Source organism: Pristis pectinata, chromosome 3 (assembly GCF_009764475.1).
Source record: "Pristis pectinata isolate sPriPec2 chromosome 3, sPriPec2.1.pri, whole genome shotgun sequence".
NCBI lineage: Eukaryota > Metazoa > Chordata > Chondrichthyes > Rhinopristiformes > Pristidae > Pristis > Pristis pectinata.
This window is the reverse complement of record NC_067407.1, coordinates 76,101,894-76,127,196: the sequence shown is the minus strand read 5'-3', so window position 1 is coordinate 76,127,196 and position 25,303 is coordinate 76,101,894. Positions and strand designations below refer to the sequence as shown.

General features: G+C 47.9%; 1 protein-coding gene across 5 annotated transcripts in view; it reads right to left on the bottom strand.

Annotated features, from left to right (window-relative positions):
• The window catches only part of LOC127568580 (ribosome-binding protein 1-like), a 103,992-nt gene that overhangs the window by 10,915 nt on the left and 67,774 nt on the right, over window positions 1-25,303 (bottom strand). For 3 of the 5 annotated variants that reach the window (XM_052012498.1, XM_052012501.1, XM_052012500.1), the window contains exons 10-18: window positions 24,384-24,421; window positions 24,111-24,201; window positions 19,353-19,448; window positions 15,879-15,971; window positions 10,763-10,837; window positions 6,153-6,242; window positions 5,968-6,060; window positions 1,189-1,260; window positions 80-175 (exon numbers count right to left, since the gene is read on the bottom strand). In XM_052012498.1, coding sequence (XP_051868458.1) covers window positions 80-175; window positions 1,189-1,260; window positions 5,968-6,060; window positions 6,153-6,242; window positions 10,763-10,837; window positions 15,879-15,971; window positions 19,353-19,448; window positions 24,111-24,201; window positions 24,384-24,421 — 744 coding nt within the window. The remainder of the gene's footprint in view (window positions 1-79; window positions 176-1,188; window positions 1,261-5,967; window positions 6,061-6,152; window positions 6,243-10,762; window positions 10,838-15,878; window positions 15,972-19,352; window positions 19,449-24,110; window positions 24,202-24,383; window positions 24,422-25,303) is intronic. The other 2 variants (XM_052012499.1, XM_052012502.1) reach the window with 2 other exon arrangements.

Below are 25,303 nucleotides of genomic sequence, written 5' to 3'. Positions count from 1 at the left end.
TGCCAGCTCCTGTGCTGCACGACTGCCTTCGCTGACTCAGAGACTGCAGACAACAACAATGGGCCACGGCCACACTCACCTCTTTCACCTCCATTGAATATTTCTGGCACTGCGTGTGTGCTGATTCGAGCTGCTGCTTTAACTTTTCCTCCAATTCAGCCACCAGGTCCTTCAGCTGAGGGGAGAGAAGGGAGATTCCAGCCTGTGATTCACTGCAGGGACCCACCTGGGAGTTGCTGGCATTTATTAAATCCCTTGGGACAGTGGTGATGACAACCACAATTGAATGGTGGAGCAGACTCGATGGCCTGAATGGCCTAATTCTGCACCTATATCGTATAGTTGTTGGGACAGTCAAGGTAAACTGCATTGCAGAGGTCCTGGAGTCAGGCCCAGGCTAGGCCAGGTCACTGAGGGCACAGAGTTGGGTCCACTCCACACCTCCGAGGGCACAGAGTCAGGCCCAATCCAGAGCAGGGGATCAGGGTGCCAGATTTACCTTCCTAAAAGGCATCAGTGAACCCGACAGGTTTTCTCAACAACCCAATGGTTTCACAGTTACTGTGACTGAGGAAGAATTGTCAGTTAACGAACTAAATTTAAACAGGCCAACTGCAGGATCTGAACCAGTGTCTCCCAATCCTTAGTCTGGCAGTGCAACCGTGAGGACACACCTCCCAAAACATTTCAACACTATGCAAGGCCGCATCTTATGCAGTCAGCTGTACCAAAGCACTGGGATGTGAGTGTAGAGGGAGAACTGCCAGTGAGGCTGGTCACAACTGAATGATACCTTGGGTGAGGCATACTGGAGTTGCTGAAGCCCACTGACCAGTCTCGAGACTGGAAGCAAGGTCTTCAAGGAGGGTTCAGCAGAGAAACTATTTCCGGGGAAATTAACAACAAGGGGACAAAATGCCAAAGGACAGAAGCAGTCTATCCATAGGGAGATGAGGAGAGATTCTTCACAGGGTGGGTTGTGGGAGAACACACAGGCTGGGGTTGAATCAAAATTGTTGGGACCCAGGACTGATTGATTCCCCTCCAAACTCCACTCCGAGGGTACAGGAGCCAGGCTGAGTACTGGGAACTGGGGTGCAGGGCAGCTCCGACCCAGCCCAGTGGTGAAGCAGGCCCTAGGGCTAGGATGGCCTCATCCCGTTCCTGTGGAGTTAATGGAAGACGTACCTGCTCTGTGTTTTGGGAATCTAGCTTCAGCTTCTCCAAAGAGCCCTCTAACGTTTTTACTTGTGATTGTGCCTGTTAAAAAAACACAAAAAGCTCCTTAAGATGCAGTAGACCTTGTTCACCACTTCCAGAGCTCTGGTAATATCTAGATGGTACAGTGACCCACTGAAGGAATCACATTGCGCACAGAGCAACGAGATTTAATTAAACTGAACCCCGAATCCACACTACCTCCAGGGGTTAGAAGGCCTTTCTATGTGAAAGAAAGTGATTTATCAAGCAGTGCTACATAGAACAGTACAGCACAGGAACAGGCCTTCAGCCCACAATGTCAACCTAACTAATCCCATCTGCCTGCACATGGTCTATGTCCCTCTATTCTCTGCCTGTTCACGTGCCTGTCTAAATACCTCTTAAACGTTGCAGTCGTGTCTGCTACCACCACCTCTCCTGGCAGTGCGTCCCAGGCATCTACCGGTGCTATTTACTTAAATAAAAACAGAAAATGCTGGAGATACTCAGCAGGTCAGGCAGCACCTGCAGAGACAGGAGCAGAGTCAACGTTTTAGGTCAGTGATCTTTCATCAGAGCTGAAGTAAACATGAGACACAAGAGAATGCAGATGCTGGAATCTGGAGCAACACAAAAACGCTAGAGGAACTCAGGTGAAGGGTCTTAACCTGAAACTTCGACTGTCCATTTTCTTCCATAGGTGCTGCCTGACCTGCTGAGTTCCTCCAGCGTTTTGTATGTTGCTGCAGTAAACAGTGTCTGAGATGGAGTAGAGGGAATGAAAGTCCAAGTCTGAGATGGGGTGGGAGGCAGGAGAGAGAGTATGTAATAGAAGGAACACAGGTCCGAAGGAAGTGAAAATGCAGAACATCTGGTATTGTCAAAGGCATCTGGAAGGAATGTTGGGAACCTGGAATAAAGATACTGAGACAAAAATAAAAATGCAGGAAACACTCAAGTCAGGCAGAGAGACAGTCAGATTTTCAGCATCTACAGATTTTTTAAAATTTTCATTGAAGACGCTGGAGCCACTGGTTGCCTGAAATTCAGTGAGATTCCAGAGTGCGCAAGGGGAAGGTGAGATGCTCCCAGTTTACATTGGGCTTTGTTGCAACAGCGCTGGAGGCTGAAGGCAGAGGTTGGAATAAGAGTGGGGCAGGGAATTAAAGCAACAGGCAACTGGAAACTCAGGGTCACCCTTGTATGGAGGTGTTCCACAAAGCAGTCACCTAATCTGCATTTGGTTCCTCCAATGTAGAGGGGACCACATTGTTAATGTCAAATACAATGCACCATCCTGGAAGTGCAGGTGATTTGCTGCCTCACCTGGAAGGAGTGTTTAGGGCACTGGATAGTGAGGACAAGGAACAGGTGCTGCATCTCCTGCATTCGAGGGGAAGGGGACACAAGAGGGAAAAATGGGCTAAGGTATCCTGATGGGAAATGTCCCTTTGGGATGTGGGGGGGGGGGTGGAGGCCATGGGGTGAAAGGTGGAGACACAGGGAGGCCTATCCTTGCTCTGGGAATGGGGAGAGGGGCGAACATACAAAACCAAGGGCTCTGTCAACCATAGTGGGGGGATAGGGGAAGAAGGAAGACACATTGGGAACAGTGGTAAAAGGTGGTGGCATCACAGGACAGGGCCACGGGGCAGGGAAACTGGGAAAAGGGAAGGGAATTCTTATAGGAAGTGGGATGGGAGATAGTGAGGTGAAGGAGAAAATGTGGAATAGGCATCTGTGAGGGGAGTATTATAAATGCACTTAAGTGGTAGCCAGGTAAGTAGCCGTGGAACTAAAGAAGGAAGTTACGCTGAGAGGGTTGTATGGGATGTGAGGGAAAGAAACTTGTGTGAAGCAGAGAGGCTGGGAGAGACCAGCTGGGTCAAATGGCTCTACTGTGAAAACTCTTCACAGTTCTACATAAAACTGGCAATTAATGCAAACTGATAATGATTATCACATGTTGGCTGATATTACCAACTACCAGCTTTAAACAAAGCTGTTTTAAGCTGTGGAGACTGTACTTCAAAAAAACAATAGCTTGAAACACAAGTTAAAATAATCCTGCTCCCACTGTCTCTATGCAGTGGGAGGAGTGGTTTGTACAGTCGAGGCCGGGATAACTCTGATTAACGAACCGTCAAGGGAAACAACAAACCATTGGATCCACGCAGCAGCCTCACGCTGAGGAATGCAGCAGCTGCTGCTGCCATGCAGCTGGATGCACAGGTCTGCACACATTCAGCAGTTGAGATGCTTACCCAGTTATTCAATCCCTGATGACGATAACTTGGGTAACATTAGCCAGTACATTCAGGTGTCTCCAGTTCTGATGAAAGGTGCTTGATCTGAAATGTTAACTCAGTTTCTCTCTCCACATCTGCTCCCTGACCTGCTGAGTGGTTCCAGCATTCTCTGCCTTTAACTTTGACTGGGCCAGGCTCAAAACATGAGCTGCTGCAGTGATACAGCTCTCTGTCAATCAGAGCCCAGGCTGTGAGAGGTGGCCCTTTGGGAAGTATGGCATCTCAGCAGACACTGTTAGACCAGCCCAGGAGCAGTCACTCCCAAACAGTGCCAGGGCAGGGATTAGACAACTGAATGTTGGACTCACTGTCAGACTTCTGGATACACTCAGTCCCCTACCCCACTGCCTAAAAAGCTCATAAGATAAGATTTCTTTATTAGTCACATGTACATCGAAACACACAGTGAAATGCATCTTTTTGTGTAGAATGTGCTGGGGGCAGCCCGCAAGTGTCGCCGTGCTTCCGGTGCCAACATAGCATGCCCACAGCTTCCTAACCTGTATGTCTTTGGAATGTGGGAGGAAACCGGAGGAAACCCACGCAGACACGGGGAGAACGTACAAACTCCTTACAGACAGTGGCTGGAATTGAACCCGGATCGCTGGCGCTGTAAAGCATTATGCTAACTGCTATACTACCGTGCCTGCCCCCAGGCTCATTCCAGGAGCCTGGTAACTTGCAGTAATTCCCAGAAATGTATTGATCAATATATGTGAGGATTTCACAGCAACTGAAGGGGAAAAAGTTTGTGTGGAGAATAAATGGGCTGTTTACATCCGACGTCATTCATCATGAACTTCTATTGCCTCTTCCCTCTTTCCCTGGAATCCCTTCAGTCCATCACCTCTGTGCCATGCTGGTTACTTCAACATCAGTGGGTAAGCCCACACTGCCAGATCAGGGCAGGGAGCTTCTCTTGGACTATCTGCTGGGTTCATATTCATTAAATCGAATGTTAACACCCCATTTCTCTGGACTCTACACAAGGGGGCTTTTAAGTACTAAAGATGATCTCACTACTTCACACCTCAGTTTTTCTTTTCATAGCAAAAAGTATCAGAGACTTTCCTACTGGTTGTAAATGCTGCTCTATAAAGATAACTGGGCTCCCCATCTTTTGAGTTCCAAACCCTGCTCCTCCATTTACACTCCCCTCCAGCTCCATAACCCTCTTAGATAATTCTTCTCCCACATCTCCATTAGTTTGTCTGCCAGTAGTGACCATCTTCAGCTCCAGGCAGGACCTAGGCTGAGGAATCTCCTCTTCAAACCCCTTCGTCCCTCTACCTCCCTTAAATCAGTCCTTAAAACTAAGTCTTTAACCAACCTTTAGGTCACCAGTCCTAATCTTCGAGGGTCAGTCCCAAATTCTGTCTGATAATGCTCCAGTGGGAATATTTCACTCCATGGGGAGGGGATTGCCATATTAATAGCAAACTATTCTTTGTTATTTTTGCACTTATCTTTTGCAATCAGTCAGCAGTGTAGGCCATGAAGTTTCCCACTGCTGCCACAGACTGCAAGGAACTTAAGCACATAGTGCAAGCCATGGACTCCTGGCCTTTCTACGCATCGACCATTTACTAGGTGTGAAGGAACAATGGCCCTGTCCCTGGTTCACCAGCCTACCTCCTGGGCTGGGGAGCGGTTTGGGAAAAGGAAGAAGAAAATACCAATGGCTTGCAAGAGACAATACATTCTCTGGATCAACAAGGTGCAGGTTAGATGCCCACTTCTCCTGAGCCATGGACGACACTCAAACTGAACCTCATCTAAAGAGAAGGACATAGACCTAGCCTTCTAAGGCACTTTTCAAAGCACAGATGCCCTGGCACTTTGCAGTACAGGTACCACGCTGGACAAAAGAAAAGACATGCAGCATGGGACATACTGAACACAGAGGAGAAACAGGGCTGTACACAAGGGGAGTTTGTGTGATATCACCCCAACTTTCCACACCACAATCAAATACCCGTCAATGTCTGAATCACAGCCACTTGGTAGATGGGTTTTGCTTCTTGAATCATATCCCAGTAAGGAGACAAGTTCAGGAGAGGATACAATGGGAGAAAAATGCAAGAGAAAAAATTGAGAAATGTGATGGGACCGGTTGGAATGAATGGGGCCATATGATACTCCATCAGGTTCCAGACAGGCAATTGCTCCTAACTTCCACCCCATACAGATGTGGAAACCAGGAGATGTGCAACAGGGTGGAGGCTCCATCGATGTTGCCTGTTGCATGCACCATGCCAAAAACTAAAGTGATTCCTGCAAAGGACCAGTGAAGGAGAAAAAGTAAAGATAGAGAGTCAGAGACAACGTTTAAGTAAAAGTTTGCAAACCAGCACAAAGGACCCGGAACTCCTAGTCTGTCTAATGAGACATGCTTCAGCTCTTCCACTTCAAACCATGCCAAGCTGGACAGGACCCTTCCCATTCTGCAAGCACTCACCTGCCGAAGTTGTGCTTCAGACTCTGCTATCTTTGCTTTCCACACGTGCTCCTCTTCTTCCACGCTTTTCTGAAGATCCTTCAGCATTCCCTCCTGTGAAACCAAGCAGAGGAGAGAGAGGGGTTGAAAAGTGCGGCCCCTGCAGTGCGACCAACCCTGGGAGGAGGAGAGCTGAACACACTCACTGTCTCAGCAAGAACCATCCTGTACTGCTCACAGTCTGCTTGTAAAGTGCTTTGGGCTTCTTCTGCTTCTCTTAATTTAAGTACTACATCCTGAAAGAGTGTGGAAAAGAACAAAAATGAATGACCAGAAACATTTCTGATGATAAAAGAGTCCTTTGTTCTTATATAGTAATTTCAAGACAAAACACCCCAAAGTGCCTCCCAGCCAATAAAGCACTTTCTAAAGTATAAACAACAGTTTATAAGAACAAAAATAAAAACATCGTAAGAAACACAGCGGCCAATTTGTGCACAGTAAGCTTCCTGAAGCAACGAGGTAACGACGGTTAATTTGTTTGTAATGATGGTGGTTGTATATTGGCCAGAACATCAGGTGACATATTGCACCAAAAACACTGCAGATGCTGGAAAGCTGGAATAAAAACAAACTTCTGGAAATGCTCATGAGTTTGGGCAGCCTCTGCAGTGATAAAGAGAGTTAACGCTTCAGGTCAATGACTGCGTTGGGTGAAAGGTTATTAATATGAAACATTAACTCTGTTTCTCTTTCCACAGCTGCTGCCTGACCTGCATTTTCTCTTTTTATTTCACTGGGGAAAATTAACCAGCTGTTCTTCAAATCAGTGTTGTGGGATCATTTCCATCCACCTGGAAGTGTGGATCTTGGATTACAGTCTCACCCGAAGGACGGCACCTCTGACGGTGCAGCACTCCCTCGGTACTGCACTGAAATCTCAGCCGAGCTCCTGTGTTCACGTCCAGGTTTGGGGCTTGGACCCACGGCCCCTGCTTCAGGGACAGGAGTGCTGTCACTGAGTCACGGCTGAAGAGCATAATTGACTGAAGGGGTTGGGGGGGGGGGGGTGTGGTCAGTGGTAAACATGGACAGCCAGCTACAGGTGTGGCAGGTGGTGAGGAATAGACTACGAGAGAAAAATGGAATGCAAAGTAAATATTATTAATGGAGGGATAAATTACTGTAACCAACCTCTGATCATAATTGGAACTGGGAAACGATTCAACTTGTGATTGAGTAGTGACAGCAGAGCACCAAACTACTAGTAGAGTCAGAGTATGGAAACAGACCATTCGGCCCATCATGTCCATGCTGACCCCTGGGCATCCATCTGTATTAATCCTGTCTTCCAGTAACTGGTGAGTAGTCCTCTAGGCTGAGGAGACTTAAGTGCTCGTCTAGATACTTCTTAAATGCTGCCAGTGACTCTGCTTTCACCACGCTCTCCGGCAGTGTATTCTAGGTACTCATCGCTCACTCTCCGAGTGACAAAGGTCCCCCTCAAATGCACTTTAAATCTCTTACCATAAATCTATGCCCTCTAGTTTTATCAAGGCTAGCTGTCAAACAGTTTCAGAGCTATCAAACTGTTTTACCCAGAGTGACACCAGCTGAGTGCTGTGTTCATGAGATGCCATCTCTTGGATGAGGCATGACACCATTTGCCCTCTCTGGGGGCCCGAATGGCATTACATAATGTCAGCAGGGGAACTGGTCCTCCCTGGGGGTCTGCTCAATACTTAACCCTCAGACAACATAAAACAGGCAATCCTGTGCAGAAATTGCTGGAATAATGATTGGGATATCACGTTGGGATATCACGAGAGATTCAACAGAATGCAGGTCAAAGGGCAAGTCATTTATTATACTCCACTATCCAGGGGGAGTAAATCTGTTAAGCAGGCGGGTGGAATGAGTTTAAATTGGCATCATGGTCGGCACAGATATTGTGTGCCGAAGGGCCTGTTCCTGTGCTGTACTGTTCTATGACAAAATTGCCCAGTAATTACACTGACTGTGTTCATCAGTCATTACAGATTCAATTTGAGATAGCTGAAGGCTCCCAATCACTATTCCTGGGATTCCCTTTGGAAATTGCAAGCTCCCGAGTGTCGTTCCAGAAACTCAGCTGGAAGTCAGCAGTGTCCATAAAAACCAGGCAAGGACAATGGCCTGATGAGCCTGAATAGCCATTAGGCACTAACCAGCCATGAAATACGTGGGTGAAAAACACTATGATGCTGGAGCAACTCAGCAAGCCAGGCAGCATCCGTGGAGAAAAGCAGGCAGTCAAAGTTTCAGGTCAGGACCCTTCTTCAGGACTGAAGATAGGAAAAGGGGAAGCCCAATACATAGGAGGGAAAAGCAGAGCAGTGATAGATAGACAAAAGAGGGGAGGCAGGGTGGGCACGAGGCGGTGAAAGGTAGATGCAGGTAAGAGATAGTTATAGACGGGTGTGAGGGAGGAGGGGAGAGCAGATCCACCGGGGGATGGGTCAAAGGTAAGGAGAGAAAGGAAATAAAAAGGGGGTAGAAAAAGATAGGCTAGGAAAGGGAAGAAGAGAAGAAGCATGGTGGGGGGGGGGGGGCATGTGGGGATTACTTAAAGTGGGAGAATTCAACGTTCATGCCGTTAGGCTGCAAGGTTCCAAGACGGAAAATGAGGTGCTGTTCCTCCAGTTTGCACTTGGACTTCTCCTGGCAGTGGAGGAGGCCGAGGACTGTCATATCTGTGATAGTGTGGGAGGGGGTGTTGAAGTGACTGTCAATGGGGAGATGCAGATCGCTGTTACGGAGAGCACAGGTGTTCTGTGAAACGGTCACCTAGTCTGCATTTGGTCTCACCAATGTAGAGGAGGCTACACTTGAAGCACCAAATGCAGTAGATGATATTAAGGGAGGTGCAGGTGAATCTCTGTCTCACCTGAAAGGACTGTTTGGGTTCCTGGATGGAGGTGGTGTAGGGGCAGGTGTTGCACCTATGGCAGAGGTAGTGGAAAGTTCCTGGGGTGGGAGCGGGATGGTGGGGGGGGGGGGGGGTGGAGGTGGAGGAGTGAACTAGGGAGTCGTGGAGAGAGTGGTCCCTGCAAAAGGCAGAAAGGAGTTGGGAGGGGGAAAATATGCTTGGTAGTGGGGTCCCTTTGGAGATGGCAGAAGTGGCGGAGAATGATGTGTTGGATGCATAGGCTGGTGGGATGAAATGTGAGGACAAGGGGGACCCTATCCCTGTTGGGTCTGGGAGGGGTGGGGGTGAGAGTAGAGGTGCGGGATATGGCAGAGATACAGGTGCGAACTCTCTCGACCAGAGTCGGGAGGAAGCCCCTGTTGGAAAAGAAGTTGGACATCTCGGATGTCCTCGAGTGGAAAGCCTCATCATGGGAGCAGATGTGGTGGAGGCGGTGAAATTGAGAAAAAGGGATCGCATCCTTGCAAGGGACAGGGTGCCCCGTTGCCAGTCACTTCAACTTCCCCTCCCACACTATCACTGACATGTCAGTCCTCGGCCTCCTCCACTGCCAGGAGAATTCCAAATGCAAACTGGAGGAACAGCACGTCATTTTCCATCTTGGAACCTTGCAGCCTAACGGCATGAAGGTTGAATTCTTCCAGTTTAAGTAATCCCCACCCAGCTTCCCCACAACACCACCCCCCCACCCCCGACCATGCTTCTTCTTTTCTTCCCTTTCCGAGCCTCTCTCTTTTCTCTACCCTCTTATTTTTCCCCTTTCTCTCCTTACCTTTGACCCATTCCCCAGTGGATCTGCTCTCCCCACCTCCCCCACACCTGCCCATCATTATCTCTTACCTGCATCTACCTATCACCACCCTGTGCCCACCCTGCTTCCCCTCTTTTGTCCACCTATCACTGCTCTGCTTTCCCCCCCCTATATATTGGGCTTCCCCTTTTCCTATCTTCAGTCCTGAAGAAGGGTCCTGACCTGCAACATTGATCGCCTGCTTTTCTCCATGGATGCTGCCTGGCCTGCCGAGTTCCTCCAGCATCATAGTGTTTTTCATCCCAATTCCAGCATCTGCAGTCCTTTGTTTCTCATGAAATATGTGGGTGCCGCAAAAAAAAAAATCAGCTTCTTTTTTTTTTAAATTCATTTTTCAACATCTGTCATCATTGGCAAGACCAGAATTTATTTCCCATCCCTAGCTGCCCTTGAGGAGGTGCTGGTGAGCTGCCTTCTGGAACTGCTGCAGTCCTTCTGATGAAGGTGCTCCCAACAGTGCTGTTGGGAAGGGTTTTCAGGGATTTAGACATGGTGACAATGAAGGACCAGTGACATATTTCCAAGTCAGGATGGTGTGCGACTTGAAGGGGAAGCTTGGGTGGTGGTGCTCCTGTGGCACCTGCTGTCCTTGCCCTTTTAGGTGGTAGAAGTTGCGCACTTGAGAGGTGCTGTTGGAGTAGGCTAGATGAGTAATTGCAATGCATTGTGTAGATGGTAGGTACACTCTGCAGCCACTGTGCACCGGTGGTGGAGGGAATGAATGCTTAGGGTGGTGGATGGGGAGCCAATCAAGTGGGCTGTTTAGTCCTGGATGGCGTTGAGCTCTTCGGGAGTTGTTGGAGCTACACTCGTCCATCACAGTTCTGATCTGTGCCTGGTAGATGGTGGAAAGCCTTTGAGCTGTCAAGAAAAGTGAGTGGTTTCACCAGATGACACACAGCCTCTGGCCTGCTCTTGTAGCCACAACCTGTCCCAAATCAGTTGGCAGGGCAAGTCCAGAAATAATTTAAATATAAGAGCATGTAGGCTGCCGTAATCCCCACGCAGAACTGTTTGTACTTGCGCTATTTACTCACTGAGGGGTCTGTGGACTTCTGGTTCAGGGACTCCTTGGCCTTCTGCCTGAACTCTTGCAGCCAGTCACTATAGAGCTGAAAGCCAGGGTACGATCGTCAGTGTGTAGTTCCAATTACTAAACAATGTAGAATCACAGAAGCAGACAGCATAAAGGTGGCCCTTCAGCCCGTTGACCCACCCACCCACCCACCTGGGACATTCTCTCTTCTCTCCTCTTCCATCAGGTAGAAGATACAGGTGCCTAAGGGCACATACCACCAGACTTAAGGACAGCTTCTACTCGACTGTGATAAGATTATTGAACAGTTCCCTTATACTATGAGATGGACTATGACCTATGACCTCACGATCTACCTTGTTGTGACCTTGCACCTTATTGCACTGCACTTTCTCTGTAGCTGTGACACTTTACTCTGTACTGTTATCTTTTTTTTACCTGTACTGCATCAATGCACTCTGTACTAACTTGATGTAACTGCACTGTGTAATGAATTGATCTGTAAGATTGGTTTGTAAGACAAGTTTTTCCACTGTACCTCATTACAAGTGACAATAATAAACTAATACCAATACCATTATGCCCATCCCAACCCTTTGGTGGACCAAACAATTAGTTTCCCTTTACACATTCTCCGCAAATATATTTTATCCAATTCCCTTTCTAGAAATTTGCCTCCGTTCTTGTGGCCTTTACACCTAGCAGCATCACATTTTTTCTCTACGGATTCGATCTGTAAATGTTTTCCCTTTCTGAGGATTCCTGTGGGTAGGGCTCGATACTGGCAGGGAATAAATAACATACCCAGGCTAACTTGGCTGCACAAATGGAAAGCTGCAGCTTTTGAGATATATATTTTTTTTAAATGTCATAAACAGGGACTAAAACTGGATTGAATGTTGCTAGCAGCTCTGCAGGTTTTCAGTCCAACTTTCCATTAGGGTAATGCTGAGGCACTGTTCATAGAGAAAGGGTTGTCCCATCTACCACCGAGAATTGGAGGTGCCCTTGACAAACTGTTGCTAAGTGGCTGCTCCTTGGATCAGAATTAGATTTATCTTCACTGTCTTATATGATGTGAAATTTGTTGTTTTGCGGCAGCAGCACAGTGCAAAGACATAAAATTACTATAAATATAAAATAAATTGTACAAAAAAAAAGGAATAAAAGCGTTCATGGACTGTTCAGAAATCTGATAGCGGAGGGGAAGAAGCTGTTTCTGAACCGTTGAGTGTGGGTCTTCAGGCTCCTGTTACAATCTCCTCCCTGATGGTAGTAGCGAGAAGACGGCATATCCCAGATGGTGAGGGTCCTTAGTGATGGATGCCGCCTTCTTGAGGTGCCACCTCTTGAAGATGTCCTCGATGGCGGGGAGGGCTGTGCCTATGATGGAGCTAGCCGAGTCTACAACCCTCTGCAGCCTCTTGCAATCCTGTGCATTGGAGCTTCCATACCAGGCTGTGATACAACAGTCAGAACGGTCTCTACCGTACATTTATAGAAATTTGGAAGAGTCTTTGGTGACATATGGAATCCCCTCAAACTCCTAACAAAGTAGAGTCGATGGCGTGCCTTCTTCATGATTGCATCAATGTGTTGGGCCCAGGATAGGTCCTCTGAGATGTTGCCACCCAGGAACTTAAGGCTGCTCACCCTTCCCACTGCTGACCCCTCAATGAGGACTGGTGTGTGTTCTCCTGACTTCCCCTTCCTGAAGTGCAGTCAGTTCCTTGGTCATGCTGGAACTGGGTGTGAGGTTGTTGTTGCAACACCACTCAACCAGCCGATCTATCTCACTCCTGTAAGCCTCCTTGTCAGCATCTGAGATTTTACCCACAACAGTGGTGTCATCTGCAAACTGAAAGATAGCATTTGAGCTGTGCTTAGCTACACAATCATGAGTGTAGAGAGAGTAGAGCAGTGGGCTAAGCACGCATCCTTGAAGTGCGCCTTTGTTGACTGTTAGCGAGGAGGAGATATTACTACCGATCTGCACTAACTGTGGTCTCCCGATGAGGAAGTCGAGGGTCCAGTTGCAGACGGAGGTACAGAGGCCCAGGTTTAGAAGCTTGGTGATTAATACTGAGGGGATGATGGTGTTGAATGTCAAGCTGTAATCGATAAACAGCAGCCTGACGTATGTTTTGCTGTTGTCCAGGTGCTCCAAAGCAGAGTGGAGAGCCAGTGAGAATGCGTCCGCTGTAGACCTGCTGTGGTGGTAGGCGAATTACAGCAGGTCCAGGTCTGTGCTCAGGCAGGAGTTAATTCTAGTTAAAACCAACCTCTCAAAGCTCTTCATCACAACAGTAGATGTCAGTTCTACCAGGTGATAGGTGTTGAAGCAGCTCACCCTGCTCTTCTTGGGCACCAGTATAATTGATGTTGTTTTGAAGCAGGTGGGAACCTCTGAATGCAGCAGTGAGAGGTTGAAGATGTCCTTGAACGGTCCAGCCAGTTGGTCGGCACGGATTTACAGTACCCAGCCAGGTACACCATCGCGGCCTGACACCTTGCGAGGGTTCACACTCTTGAAGGATGTTCTGACATCGGCCTCCGAGACGGACATCAGAGGGTTGCCGGATGCTGTGGGGATTCGCACAGGTGTAGTGTTATTCTCCCTTTCAAAGCGTGCATAATAGGTGTTGAGCTCATCAGGGAGTGAAGCATCACTGCCATTTATGCCGTTAAGTTTTGCCTTATAGGAAGTAATGGCATGCAGACCCTGCCACAGCTGTCATGCATCTGATTGTCTCTCTAGTTTCACATGGAATTGCCTTTTCACTCTCACGACGGCCTTCCGTAGGTCATACCTGGACTACTCGTAGGATTCTGGATGGTCAGTCTTGAACGCCATAGACCTAGTGCTCAGCAGACTGTGAATCTCCTGGTTCATCCAGGGCTTCTGGTTTGGGAAAACTCAGTATGTTCTCAATGGTACACACTCATCCATGCAGGTCATGTGGAATCGGTGACAGCTGTGGCATATTCATTAAGATCCGAAGATGAATCCCTGAATATGGTCCAGTCCACCGATTCAAAGTAGTCCTGTAAATGCTCCTCCGCCTCCCTTGACTATCCTTCGCAGTCCTCACCACTGGTGGGGCGGTTTTCAGTCTCTGCCTATATGTTGGGAGTAGAAGTACAGCCAGGTGATCGGACTTGCCAAAGTGTGAGCACAGGGTTGCACAGTGAGCGTTCTTGATGGTGGTGTAGCAGTGATCGAGTGTGCTGGCTCCTCTGGTTCTGTAGGTGACAGGTTGGTGGTAGTTTGTCAGAGACTTCTTCAAGCCAGCCTGGTTGAAGCCCCTGCAATGACTGGAAGGCAGCAGGGTGTGCTGTCCCGTGACTGTTGATCACAGTGCTCAGCTCCCTCAGTGCCAACTTGGCGTTTGCCAGGGGTGGGATGTACACCACTACCAGGATGACAGCGGAGAACTCCCTCAGCAAGTAGAACAGACGACACCTGACTGCCAGATGTTCCAGATCAGGGGAGCAGGACTGAGTCAGAACTGCCACATCTGTGCAGAGATGCAGGGTCTAGAGCCAGGGATGGAGACTCAGGTTCAAGGGTCTGCCGAATGGGTCTGAGGAGGAGATTCCTTCTTTCAGGAAGTTGCAAAGCAGCCTTCAGATGACGAGTGCATTCAAGACTGAATCAAGAGATTTCTGGACACCGGTGAAATCAGGAGAACTGGGAGTGGGGTAGGAAAGTGGAACTGATGCATCGGTTCAGTCTGAATAACAAAATATGCTCTATCCTTGCTCCACCTCTTCTGGTCGGTAACTGCTGTTAGGTGAGGAGGAAGCCTCCAGCTGAAGTCCTGCCCCTCCACTGCCAGCAGGGAGGCTGACCATCCACACTGTGGACAGGACGGCGTCCATCTATATCATCCAGTCCTCGTCCTCCCTGACAGCATTTACCACACCGTCCCTGACAGTCACTTCCCCTGGGGCTTAGGGAGGGGGCTGATGCTGGGAGAGTGGGGTTGCTAGTAGCTGAAGGGTCCCAGAAGATTGTGAGTCTTTGGAACCCTTAAAGGTCAGTGGAAGCCGAGTCCTCTGGCATTTTTGAGGTGGGGGAAGATCAAATCTTGATAAGCAAGGGGGTGAAAGGTTACGGGGGATAGGTGGGATACAACCAGACAGTCACAATCTTATTAAACGGAGGAGCAGGTCCAAGGGGCCAACTCCTGCTCTACATTTGTGTGTCCACAGAGTCTACCCTATTTGTCAGGGTCCAAAACCAGACAACAGGAGAGAGCCGGAGGGAGCCAGGTCACCAGCACTGGCGCCCACAATATACAGGTGATCCCGCCTTACGATCGCTCAGGTAATGGAAATTCACCCTGACGGAATTCACAAAACACTACCCAAAAATCTGGGATAAGGAATAAAATTCGCTCTTACTCAATTTATGTGGAGCAAATAAAAACAAAATGTGAAAGAAAGGTTAACAAAAAATTGTCAATTTTTAATCTTTAGTCACTCAATACTATGGGGCAATAAGATTTGGATATGACGTCACCATGTCCATTGGGTTGGCAGTCACACCGAGTCCCTCCTTTGCCATGCCCTCCCCACAATACAGTGCTGCAGCGCTCTTCATCTGCAAGACATTTTCTCTGACGCACTCCATTGTGGGGAGCCGCAGTTCCATGGCCTGCTCCTTAAAGTAATCCCTCAGCCTTTTCTCCACTTCCACTAAGTCACTGCACTTTAACCCATTACCTCCCCGATCTCCTCCTGCAGCACCTTTCTCCCATGAATCCTGATCCGTGAATCCCATCCCTATCCCTGATATCCCCACTTCCTAACCCCTTTCCTATTTCATGAGCCTTGTCCGTGCCCTCCGAGTCTACCATTGGCCTCAGCTGTTGAATAACAGTGAGAGTTCACTTTGTCATCATCAACAAAATGCAGAAATGTATCTCCACTTATAATGTGGGACAATGGGAAAAGAGGGTTCGTGTTATGGAAAATCATGATACAGATGGTTTTCTAGGATCACAATCCCTCCGTAACGTGGAATCCTCTTCAGGAAGCCAGGCAGCATTCATTCAACACACATCCCAGCACCTAAGTCACGGTTTCTTTGCTCTGACAAGGCCATTTCCTACCTGTTGTGAGGACACTGACACCTCTGGGAAGAGCCCCTGCAGCACCTCTTTGGTTTGTGTGTGAACCGTCTGCAGCTGCTGTTCTGTCTCTTCCTAAAGAAAATACACAAACAGGTCGATTTAGTTTGTCGGCAAGGGGACAGCTCAAACACTGGGAGGGGATTTGTGACCACTGCTACATCATTGGAATCAAGGCCAGTTCAATCAATTGAGACCCTGACAGGAGAGCACTCACCCTGGGGGGAGGGAAGAATTAATCAAACAGCTGAAATGATTGGTGATTGGCCGAGACTGTTTCTCCTGTCAGGCTCTGGAGACTTTGGAATATCAGAGACCAAAAATGCCAGGAAATCAGCATTACCAAGCCAGATTCTGAAATAAAGTTAATTGCTAAACTACCCTCCCATTGATGACTTTTCTGTTATTCATTTTCCAGATCTGGGCATCACTGACGTTTATAGTGCATCCTAATTGCCCTTTGAGAAGGTGGTGCTGGTGAGCCATTTACTTGAACCTCTGTAGTCCTTCTAGTGAAGGTGCTCCCACAGTGCTGCTGGGTGGGGAATTCCAGGATTTAACCTAGTGATGGAGGAGGACTGGTGATATATTTCCAAAACAAGGTGGCGTGCAGTTTGCAGGGAACTTGCAGGCAGTGGTGTTCCCATGTGCCCGCTGCCTTGGTCCTTCTTGGTGGTAGAGGTCATGGGTTTGGGAGGTGGTGTCAGAATAGCCTGGGTGAGTAACTACCGTGCATTTTGTAGATGGAACACACTGCAGCCACTGTGCACCGAGGGCAGAGGGGATGAGTGTTTAGGGTGGTGGATGGCGTGCCAATCAAGTGGGCTGCTTTGTCCTGAATGATGTGGAGCTGCACTCATCCAGGCAAATGGAAAGTATTCCATCACACTCCTGATTTGTGCTTAGGAGATGAAGGAAAAGCCTTGGGGTCAGAAGGCGAGTCACCTGCAGCAGGATACTCAACCTCTGACCTTCAGCTGTTGTAGCGATGTGGCCTGGTTGAACTGCTGCGTCAATGCCTTTCCTACATTAATCACTCCCCTGCTAATAGTAATGCCTATTCATCAAACAGCTACCCTCAGAGCAATTATTATCTGGCTCATAACGAGTCAGAATAACTACTCACACTCATCTGAAGCTTTCAACAGGGAAAGTTGTGACTAGGTCTTCCCCAGAAGCATAGTGGAAAAATTGACACCCAGCAAAAGGATATAGTAGGGAAAAAGCAAACTATGCAATTGGAAATAAAAACCAGGCTGAAAATACTCAGCAGGTCACACAGATCAGAACTGGTATTGGAATATTATTGTCACATGTACTGAGATGCAGTGAAAAGCTTGTATTTGCATGCCATGCAGGAAGTTCAAGACATACACAAGTACATCGAGTTAGTAAAACAGAATGCAGAATACAGTATTGCAAATACAGTGAAAGTGCAGTGCAGGTAAACAAGTGGAAGGGCCATAAGGAGGTAGATTGGGAGATCAAGAGTTCATCTTTTAGTGTACAAGAGGTCCATTCAAGAATCTGATAACAATGGGATAGAAGCTGTCCCTAAGCCTGGTGGTAGGTGCCCTCAAACTTTTGTATCTTCTGCCCGACAGGGTGGGAGGGGCCCTTGATTGGCTGCTTTCCCAAGGCAGCGGAGTCAGTGGTGGCTGGTTTGCGTGATGGACTGGGCTGCGTTCACGCACTCTGCAATTTCTTGCAGTCTTGGGCAAAGTTGTTGCCATACCAAGCTGTGGTGCATCCAGATAGGATACTTATTATGGTGCATCTGTAAAAAACCAGTGAGAGTTGTCGGGGACATGCTGAATTACCTTCACCTTCTCACTGATGTGCTTTCTTGGCTGTAGTGTCCACATGGCTGGACCAGGGATAAATAGTTGGTGGTGTTTACACCTAGGAACTTGAAGCTCTCAACCATCCCCACCTCAACACCATTGACACAGAAGGGGGCATGTACTCCGCCCCATTTCCTAAGGTCAATAACCAGCTCCTTTGTTTTGCTGACATTGAAGGATGAAAGGTTCTGATAAAGGGTCCCGGACTTGAAATGTTGACTGATGCTCCCTCGACAGATGCTGCCTGACTTACTGAGTGTTCTCAGCATTCTCTGTTTTTATTTCAGACTTCCAGCATCTGTAGCTTTTTTTTCCTGATTTTCATTTACCGATGAAAGGTCATTGACCTGAAACATCAACTACTTCTCTTCCCATAGATGGTGCCTGTTCTGCAGGTACCAGGAAAGGAAACAAAGTGGGGGGGAAACAACATAAGGATGACATTTCAGATTAGAGCCCAAGTCGCCAGTCTTAGTGGATATGTGGAGGGCGTGAGAGAGCTGGGGTAGGTCCAGCAGAGCTTGAAATGAGATGAGAAGAGAATGGAGGAGGTGGTGAGGGCTTGGAGAGGTCAGGTAGTGATCTGAGATGGCAAAGGTCAGAATGGGGGATTCTGACCCTCGATGGGCAGAGCCACGATACAAAGACAGGGACGGGTGGTCCATGTGAATGGAGTGGGGCTGGCCCAGAAACTGAGCTTACATGAAGGGAAATAAGACCATGCGGTGAAGTGTCTGCTTCAGCCCGAGACAGTGGTTATGGGGGCACAGCTTGGAGACAAGGGGGCAGGTTTTGTGGTAAATGGCTTTGTTCTTCCCAATTTTGGAAAGAAATGACACTGACCCAGTGGGGAAGAGTCTGGCAACACCGGGGTAGTGAAAGAGAGGAGAGGGGTTGTGTGGGACAGAGCTGGATGCCACCAACTTGCACCTTGAGTTATCCTCTGTGGACAATGTCAAAGGCTATTCCCAGAGCTGATGAGGAAGACAAGGGGGAAGAGGATCCCTCGGTGGTTTTCAGGGCATGGATGTAGGGGAGGGAAGTGGAGCCATGCCTGAAAATGCAGAGGTTAAGATGAGGAGGGTCAACATCTCAATCAATGGGTTAACTACACTGTAATGACCATGCACACGGGAACTGAAATCTTAACACATCACATCAGTGGCTCAAGCTAGCCAAGTGAAGTTCTGGTCAATTAGCTTGGCAGGTGACAACATTTTGACATCCGTATCTACCAGCAGAACATCGGGGCAGTTTACTGGAAGCAATCGCTCGGTGTTCCTTGTTGCACTTTCTTTGAAAGCAGCCCTAGTGACATCAAGAGCCAGACCCAATCAGTGGCTGTGCCTCTCTCCTTGCATCGTGCACGGGATAGCTATGGCCAATGATTGGGTACCTCTGGATCGGTCCTCCAATGACTGCTCTGAAATGGGCAGTGTCCAGTTGGAGGATGTGCCCATTGCTGGCCAGATCCACCCTTATAGCTTGCCAGCATAGTTCTGTGGGAGACCCATCGATTGCTGAGCACATAGGTGGAAGGCCCCGACTCTTACAGACCTCGGCTACACAACGCACAAGCCCCGATCGCACGCCGTCGCCCCACGCAGCGTACCACCTTTATTTGCTCAGCAGCACTGAGTTTCTCCCTGCACATTTTTTCGGTTGATGCCAAAGCCTCCATGGCCTTCCAGTTTTTCTCACGGAGCTCCTATTTGGAAACAACTTTTAATAACACACCATGCAAGCTTCCTGCTCCAAAGCAAACCCCAACTGTTCGCGCCTCTGAACCGCCCAGTGCTCTGAGGTAATGTAGCAAACACTGCCATCATCTCGTGCACGCCCGCTCCCTCAACCAGCAAGGCGATAAGGGTGGGGTCATCTGTTTCTTCATCACGTTGGTTGAGAGATGAATGTTAGCCAGGGAGCTGGGGCGTGTAATGGTGTGGGATCTTTCTTATCCATGAGGGGTCAGATACCCCACTTAAGGGAGGGCATTACTGAAGGTGCCCGCCCCTCCCCCCAAGAGTTTCAGCAGAGATCTCACGTTCACGAAGCTGAAGCAGGATTCAAACCCACAATCTCTGATCCAGAAGTGAACGTGCTCACATTGAGCCCCAGCTGTCATGTACAGAGGACCGAGGAGGTACAAGTGACCAAGGCTGGAATCTAGCCAGTGAATTGAAATGTGTGACTCGACCACCATCAACTGAAATACCAAGAAATGATTGGTTGCCGCCACAGTCTCTCAGTGCAAGCAGGAAGCAACCTAAGTTTACAATCATCTGGCACTAAAGGAGGCCTTTTGACTCATTATGCCTGCGCAAGCTCTTTGAAGAGATTCCTAATTAGTCCCATTTCCTCTGATCTCCCAACAAGGTCCTGCAAATATTTCCGTTTCAGGAAATTATCCACTCCTCCTTTGATGGTTACCAAGGTTTCTTCTGTTGCGAAAGGCTTTGAGACCATTTCCCACCTGATGCCAGAGATTGTCTCAAAGCCTTTCACAACACAGTCAGTGAATGCTGAGCTATAAAGGCAGGTCTCAGAGCAGATGACCCAACACTTGTCAAAAAGGAGGGTACTTAGAAGCATCATTAAGGGTAAAGGATGGGTTTAGGGAGGGAATTCCAAAGCCCAGGGCCCCAGCAGCTGAAGACACAATGACCAATGATGGAGTAATCAATGTGGGGATGAGCAAGATGCTAGAGTTGGAGGAAAGCAAGTGCCTGAGAGGACTGTGGTCTGGGAAGGGAGGAGAGGTAGGGAGGGTTGGAGCATGGAGGAATTTGAGATCAGTCTTAGTTTCTCCAGAGTCAAACAGCACAAAACAGGCCCTTCAGCCCACCGAGTTCATGCCAACCATCAGGCGCTCACTTACACCATCCCTGCATTTTTCCCAACTTACTTTCTCCACATTCCCATCATTCTATCATTCACCTACAGATTTAGGTTCATACAGGAGCCAATGAACCTAAATTTGGGATGTAGGAGGAAACCGGAGCATCTGGGGGAAACCCAAGCAGTCACAGGGGGAAAAGGGGAATGGCGACTACGGGAAAATTCTTTCAAAGTGTCAGATAGCCTCCTTTGTTGCATTGTAGGCTGAGCAAAAATAAACAGCTATATCTCCCTTTATAACGAGATCTTTTTAAACATTGAATGCTGCACGACAGAACAGCTGAAATACCCAAATCCAGTTTTCAGTTTTAACTAACCAAACCCTTGCTGAACCATCCATATTTCTACCCAACCTCCACTCCCTACACCCCCACCCCAAAGGGCCGCTGCTTGCTAATCTGGAGTCCCACATGCAGTAGCACGCTGTCCCCAAGCCCCCATTCTTCTCGGAGGATCGGTGTGGGCAATTGAACTGCAGCCAGCTTCACGTGGAACTAGCATGCACGAGATTTTTCAGCAGTGTTTAGCTAGATGGCAATGAGGAGGAGATACCCTACTGTAGCCGATCACGATACCCCGACTGAAACCATGTTACAGGCCAAGGAGCAAATTGTGGCTCCGCACTACACTTAGACTCACTGAGCCACCGACTGCATTGGGAAACAGGGGAATGAAGCCACAGACCCCCGTCCCTGAAAACTTGCATTAGTGAGGCAGTTCTAATTGCAGAGAAACAAGCTAATGCTTCAGGTCGAAAACTCTTCATCAGAACTGAAGAGTTAGCTGTTTCTCTCTCCACAAATGCTGCCTGACCTGCTGAAAGTTTCCAGCATTTTCTGGTCTTGTTTCAGACTTCCAGAGTCTGCAGTTGGTTTGGTTTTCAGTTCTAATTCTAATTTGCTCATGCAGATGTACGACGCTTAGAGAATGAAAAGGAGGTGGTTAACTATTTGCAATCTTCATGCTTACAAAAGCAAAAAGTTCCATATAAAAGGCCCAACCAATCCAGAGGAGTGTTTACCTCTACTACTCTGATTATACAGCCTCATCCCCTGTCTATATTTCCTCCTCCTTGAGGTATGCACCAAACTCTTAATTGCACCAGTGTTTCAGTTCCTTCATAGCCTGAGCATTCTGTGTAAAGAAATTCCTTTAAAGTGCTGGGTGTGACCATTTCATACTTACATCCCCTCATTGTGGACTCATTAACAAGTCGAAACAGTTTCCCTACCTCCACCCCTTTAACGTCCTACATAGATTTAAAGACTTGCATCTTGATCTTCTCTTTGAAGTAGCAAACATCACCAGCCTGCTCAACCTTTCCTCAAGGCTGCATCCGTTCAATCTTTATTAGATATCTTTATTAGTCACATGTACATCAAAACACATAGAGAAATGCATCTTTTTGCGTAGAGTGTTCTGGGGGCAGCCCGCAAGTGTCGCCATGCTTCCGGGGCCAACCTAGCATGCCCACGACTTCCTAACCCGTACGTCTTTGGAACGTGGGTGGAAACCAGAGCACCGAGAGGAAACCCACGCAGACACGGGGAGAACTTACAAACTCCTTACAAACAGTGGCCAGAATTGAACCCAGGTCGCTGGCGCTGTAATAGCATTATGCTAACCGCTACACTACCGTGCCAAATAAAACACAAAACTTCCAGTGAATGGGAAGTCAGAGTAGGAAACAGGGTTCTGCTCCCCCCTTGAAGGCCAGGTCTCATTTCTCTTGCTTCCTAATAATGCTCTTGACAATACTAACATCAAATCAAACTTTAAGCTTAAAAGCATTCCATTGTTATATATTAACTGGTGGTCCACGTTAACTCAGAAATTGACCAATAAGAAGCGCTGACATAATTTGAAGGAGACAAATCCCATCAAGTTGAAAGTACAGCTCCAGCAAACAAGCACTAACTCTAACTGATAAGCAGACAGACTCCTTTGACAACTTTTTAATTTGATCAATATTGCTCTCTGCCTCAGCTCTACATACCGAATTAGGTTAATTTTCATTCATACCCTCACCTACCGATATTGGTCCCCATTTTTAACCTCCAATTAACCCAATATCTAACCTTGCCCAATAAAGAACCATAGATTGCAACATTCCTTCTTGTGTGGAGAAATTATTCCAAGTCTCCTCCCAAAACCTCTGGCTCCAATTCCAACATCTCAACAATGTTGTGGATTCCACTCCAGAGGATCCCCCCCACATCCTGCATCAACCCCTCATTAGTTATACTAATTCCGCAGAGGAAAAAAATCTGCAAGGAATTTCAGAGGAAGCTCTAGGAAATTATCCCACCAACTCCTTAGCATCAGCAAAGAGAATTTGAGGTGCATGGTTACTTGCAATGCATCAATAGCTATGCTTAAGCAGCAAGCCTTACAGACTGCAGGAATGCGTGGGATCTATATTCTTGTGCCCAAATTCTCAACAGGGAGCAATACCCAAAGGCAGCATATATTTGAAGACGTAGAACTCAGGGAAGCACAGTGGCGCAGCTGGTACAGCCGCTGCCTCACAGCTCCAGCAACCTGGGTTCAGTCCTGACCTCAGGTGCAGTCTGTGTGGAGTTTGCACCTTCTCCCTGTGACTGTTTGGGTTTCCTCTGGGTTCTCCGATTTCCCCCACTTCCCAAAGATATGGGGTTGGTAGGTTAATTGGCCACTGTAAATTGTTCCTATTGTGTGGGTGAGTGGTAGCATCCAGAGGAGTTGATGGGAATGTGGTGAGAATAAAATAGTACGTGGTCAACATAGACTCAGTGAGCTGAAGGGCCTGTTTCAGTGTGTGCAACTTTATTACTATGATTAAGTGAAGCCCACAGATGCAAAGCCAACGCTAGTCTTGATGTGTTCTACGAGCTTGATAAATCCTGGCCAGAACGGAGGTGACTGGAGAATCCCCCCTCAATAAGACGAGTGAATTGAACGGATTGATTTCATGCAGATAATCTGTATTCTGTAACTAACATCCCCTCGCTAACTTTGCTGCTGAAATAATCCCCTTCATTGGGAAGGTGTGGTAATTCTGGGCACAAGGTCCGTTTGCTGTAATTTGCAGTTAAACCATGTTCTGCCACTAGGTATGCAACGTCCACTCTGCTGAGTAACTCCTGTGATAGGGACTAAAGTGAGGATGTGCATTTTATGAATCTGCACACCCAGTGTGAAGCCTCGCCCAGCACATGAGGACTCTGAGGGCAAAGACCAATGACTTACATGGGATGCTCTGCACCATAGCCCTCTGACCTCTGCCAAGATTTCCACAAGACTAGTTCCTGTGCAAAGATCTACACCGAGATGGTAAGTCCAGGCCAGTCACCAGTACAGGAACAGGGCTGCCTCATGGGCAGAGCGAGCACTAGCTCACTGGGGAGCTTTTCTGTCCCATCAAATATTTGGGGACTGTAGATAAACTCTTCCCAAGACCCACGACCCAAAGCACTGGCAGTAAAGCACTCACATTGTTCTTCTTCTTTTGCTGTTCAATGGTTTCTTTAAGCTGCAGCATATCCTGTTCCAGGCTGGAAATCTGAGCATCTTTATCCTTCAGCCTAAAGACAGAAGGGATAAAAGCACCAGTAATCACAGCAGGCAGACACACACTCTCTTTCCTCTCTCTCTCTCTCTCTCTCTCTCACACACACACACACACACACACACTCCACCTACCCCATCTCCCAACCATAACACCCACCCACCCCTTAGTCCAACATGCTTCTAAAGCAGTCCGTACCTGTTTTCCAGCTGTTCTACTTCCAGTTCTTTGGTGGCCTGGAATGTTGAAAGAAAGTAAAGCAGGTTTACGGTCAATAATTCATGCAGAATGGATCCCTCCATAATCCCCATTTCAACCAGCAGGTGGCCCAAGTATTACACCTCAAGTTGATGCAAAACTTTGAGGAATAAAGTTGAAGGATTTTTGTTACAGTGAGTGATTAGGATCTCAAATGCACTGCTGGGGGAGGCAGATTCAACTGTAGTGTTCAGAGGTGAGCTGGATAAGTACCTAAAAGGAAAGAATTTGCAGGGTGAGGTATGGAAGTAGCTGGATTTCTCTTAGATAGAGTAGCATGGACTCAATAGGCTGAATGGGCTCCTGTGCTGTAAGCATTCTGAGATTCAGAATGCAGTTGCTCTGGATTACACTGCTGCTGCAGTTACACTCCACACCAAATATTTCTCCTTGGTTGAATATAAAACCCCCTCTCCAGCTCTTTCCCCACACCCATTCCCTTGGTATTCCTCAGCCTTGTCTGGGCCAGCAGGCGCGACGAGAGGTAAAGGTAGACAATGCAGGGTTACTCAGCACCTCATGAGGCAGAAACAGAGGCAACAGTTAAGGTCAATGATTTGCCATCAGAACTGGAAAAATTAGAGATCAAACATGCTTTAAGTTGTAAAGGTAGGGAGAGGGGTGGAGGGATCAGAGTAGGCACTCAACACCAACTTCTCAAGGACAAATGCAGATGGGGACCGGTCTCAGATAATGCCCAGAGCCATGGAGCATGCTTCCTGCCTGCTTTACCTCTGCACAGTCCTTGTCCTAGTTACTGGAAATGGGGAACTAGTATCCCGTCACGATAGGACACCCAACGAGCACACAAACCACCACAATTTCTCTCTCTATTAGAGGTGGACTATAACCTTTTGGTT